Source organism: Sphaeroforma arctica (genome assembly GCF_001186125.1).
Source record: "Sphaeroforma arctica JP610 unplaced genomic scaffold supercont1.3272, whole genome shotgun sequence".
In the NCBI taxonomy this organism is placed as follows: domain Eukaryota; class Ichthyosporea; order Ichthyophonida; genus Sphaeroforma; species Sphaeroforma arctica.
Window position 1 is genome coordinate 1 of NW_014037286.1, and position 3,725 is coordinate 3,725.

The 3,725-nt window shown below is 42.9% G+C and overlaps 1 protein-coding gene across 1 annotated transcript; it reads left to right on the plus strand.

Annotated features, from left to right (window-relative positions):
- Positions 1–251: 251 nt before the first annotated feature.
- Positions 252–3,371, plus strand: SARC_13426 (hypothetical protein; the record flags this gene model as incomplete). The annotated part of the gene is made up of 5 exons (XM_014292443.1): positions 252–524; positions 995–1,087; positions 1,435–1,523; positions 1,753–1,827; positions 2,305–3,371. The coding sequence occupies 5 exons, from the start codon at positions 252–254 to the stop codon at positions 2,495–2,497; spliced, it is 723 nt and encodes a 240-aa protein (XP_014147918.1). The 3' UTR covers positions 2,498–3,371.
- Positions 3,372–3,725: the final 354 nt, after the last annotated feature.

Sequence of the window (3,725 nt, forward strand, 5' to 3'; positions counted from 1 at the left end):
TATATATATACATATATATATATATATAAATACACGTATATATATATTTATATAAAATGCATAGTTTCAATCTCCCATATATTAAATAGTAGCGTTGGCACGCTGCTGGAATATGCACACATTCACACACCCACATGTTTCTATTCAGGCCCATAAGCACTACATGTGTGTAAATGTTTAAGGTACCAAATTTACCCTCAAGAGATGTATCATGTTATGTATACATATTTTTGTGGTGAATATTATTGCGCATGTTTAAGATTCTATATTTGTCAAATTGCTTCCCCCCCTCGCATCTATCCGCCTTCTCATTCTTACAACTCCGTATCCACGTGTCTCCGTTCTCAGTCGTTGCCGATGGTCGCTGCAAACGTGACGGAAAGTTTATTGAGCACGTGGGGACGTATGAGGCCATCCCGAACAAGAACATGGAGAAGCACACCATGATGAATACTGAACGGATCAAGTACTGGATCTCTGTGGGCGCCCAGCCTACTAAGCCAGTCGCCAGGCTGCTTGCACAGGTTAGTGTCGAGTATACCTCTCATAAGCACACACACGAACTCGCACAAAAATTATACACGTGTATATATATAAATGACATATCGTTGTGTCTTCAGTGCTATGCCTATGATATCTATCTGGTGAACATCCCATGATAGAAAGTACTGAATTATTATATTTTCAATTCGTCAACGGGATTGATGCGTACTGCTTTAATTCAACAGCGCGAACATCTATTGCCCCCCGTGCCGACAGTATACTGAATGTGTTGGGTTCCGATACAATCGTCCTATTCTATTGAGCAGGGTGCACGGGCAACGCTTTATCTGAACAGGGTTAAAAGAATATTCCCGATTTGCTGGTGCTGATAACGGGTATATACCTCAATTATCGTCATGATCTTGTGCTCTCCCCATGCTCAGAACGCGCTCTCGTAGTCAACAAACTGAACCCAATTCACAATTCACTCACTTGTCGTTCGTATGCGTAGGCTGGGCTCATTCCTCCGCCACCGGGATTCGAAGCACGGCGCCTGATGCGTGAGAAGTTGATTGACAACCCCACGGGCACCACTCCATTCCAGGCATGTGCTCCCGTGCTCTACTCTCTCCTTCGAACCACTTTGTAGCTGCTTGCATAGAGTTCTTGTATCCGGAGTTGAGAGACGCAATGAACTGAACAGTGTTTGGGGGTGGGTCTAAAGTTGGGATTAGGATATCGATATGTGAGGATATGTTTGTGTAGGTACAGGTATGCCCCGACAGTGTTGTGGCGTGAAGGGACCTCTCGTATGCAAGCGTACGTATGTGTAGTTATGTGCCCATGGCTTTCGGTGTTAGGTTTGCGTCTTGTTGAAGCTTTCGGCACCACTATTACGCCTGCTGACAGAGATCTGTAATTTTAACCTCGCTTTATCTCTCGTATGTATAGAAATGGATGGATGAGCTACCCCAAGGTGAACGTAAGAATTATCTGAAGGTACTGAACCATAAGATCCGGATTACAGACGCAAAAGGAAGGTATGCAGTCATCTTCAATGTGTATTTACAGGCTGTGTGCATCTAGCGCAGTAAGGAGATCATGGTCTGACAATCAGAGGATATTGTTCGTGTTTTAATGGCCATGCTCAGTCAACGGGTTTGCGTTGTGAGCGGTGCTCAGAAAGAAAAGACCAAATGTTGGGGTGAGTAGTTTTTTTATGGTCATTTCAACATAGTTTATAAACTTTGGATTGATACCATACACTAGGTGTGGATACTGCCATGATGTGGGCCATGGGAAAGACACTTGTCCGGTGAGGAAGGAGGATCGTCTCACTTACAAGTATGTGTGTTCATGGCGGATATCTTGTTGTTCGTAGACAACGGTACGTCCACTCGTACAATCTGATAGCACATAACCCCTTCTAAAGCAGAGATTATGCAGAAGAGCAGTCCACGTATTTGTCCACTTCTAGTACTATTTTGATGCATGAATGCTGAGAAGATTATGTAGCTACACAAACGGATACCTCAACTATTGTTGCACCCATTGCTGGCCCCATCTCCACACCGGTCCACTTGGAATATTTTCGATCGACGTTATACTGAAACAATCTGAGTCAACCGAACTCCACACTGTAGCCCCATTTCCCCGTTTGTTCAATTGCCATGAGCAGGTGTCACTTTCGTCATGAGTTGACCCGCTTGTTCCAACCTATGCGATTTGTGGAGTCGATTGTGAAATCGTCTACAGTTGTAGATGTTAAGCCTGTGCATATTAGGTTGCATTTGCTTACTTTGTGGTATCGCCCGAATGCAGATCCGAGGATTCAGCAGATGCCAAAACACCAACCAAATCGAAGGATTTGCCAAAGGCGGGTTCGTCTATCGACACTGCTGCCCAAGAGACAGAAACTACCACCGATGGTAAGGATGCTGGATCTAAAAAATCGAGTGATATTCCTAAGGAAACAGAGGCGGCTCAAAAGGACACCGGATCAGACAAAAAGTAGAAAATCCCGATGCAATAAATTATGCTATCCCGATTTTACAGCGGTTTCACTAGGTTGCAGTGTATTTTTGAGCTGCTAAAATTCTAGCAGGATTCAAATTTTTAAAGCCAACAACAGCCTGAACCCATTTTATTATATGCCTGGGCAGAGGTTGGAATCTGAGCAGAATCCTACGCAGAAATTGCGGATGCCGGTGTCGTTCGAATCCAGTGCGTGTTAATAAATTAGATTCCTCGATTGCAATTATAACTCGGGAAGATTTTTCCGCGTTCATAACGTTTGTACACCCTTGCCACTTCTTGCATGCACCAGTAGTCCGCTAAGGACACTTTTCAGTTTATCTGGCAATTTTGGTTGCGCTATAGGCAAATGTCTCGATTTGGAGTCATCGGAACTGATGCGGTTTCGACAAGTCTCGCCAGATGCATACTTTCTTTACATTGTTCAAGCTCAAGGATATATACAGGAAGTGTGAAAGTAATTGAATAGCATGCTACAGAATGTACCAGTCCAAGACGACCCACATTGTTAGCGGGCTGATATAGCATTCCTGATGAGCATTACACCAGTATAGGAATATCTTAAACGACCGCAATTGTCCCGCGTAAGTAACAGCCCCACCTTATCCTTCAACCGGCGTCACCTTACGAGCGCTCGGAAACATGCACCCAACATAGCCGTAGCAGGGGATATGAGCACATCATTCCTGCCCAGCTGGCTTGTCGTTGGTCATTAATTCCTTAACTGCATCGATCTTTCCTTTTATTGTGGTCGTTTTATCGGTGCGGGTGCCCAGTCGAATGTTTGTGCTGATGCGTACCACACCACCGGCGTGAAGCTTCAAGTGTACACGCTTTATGGCCGCCATAATAACTGCCGTGATATTTAAACGACATGTGATCAGTTTTTCAAAATATAAAAATAAAATGAGCAATAACATACTACACTTCATCGAAGTGGCATGGACAAATCTGCATTTTTTTTGTATGCGTGTACAATATACTGAATGTGTCTCTTGTGTACAGTTTACAGCCAAACCATAAATAGAGCGATACGTATGTCATATATATATATATATATATACACGTGTATGTTCATAAACATCAACATATCCAAACAAAAATACACACACACACATAAATTTACACACCGTATGCTCATAAATAGTATATATATATACATATATATATGTATATCCATAAATAATTTCATACATACATACATACAC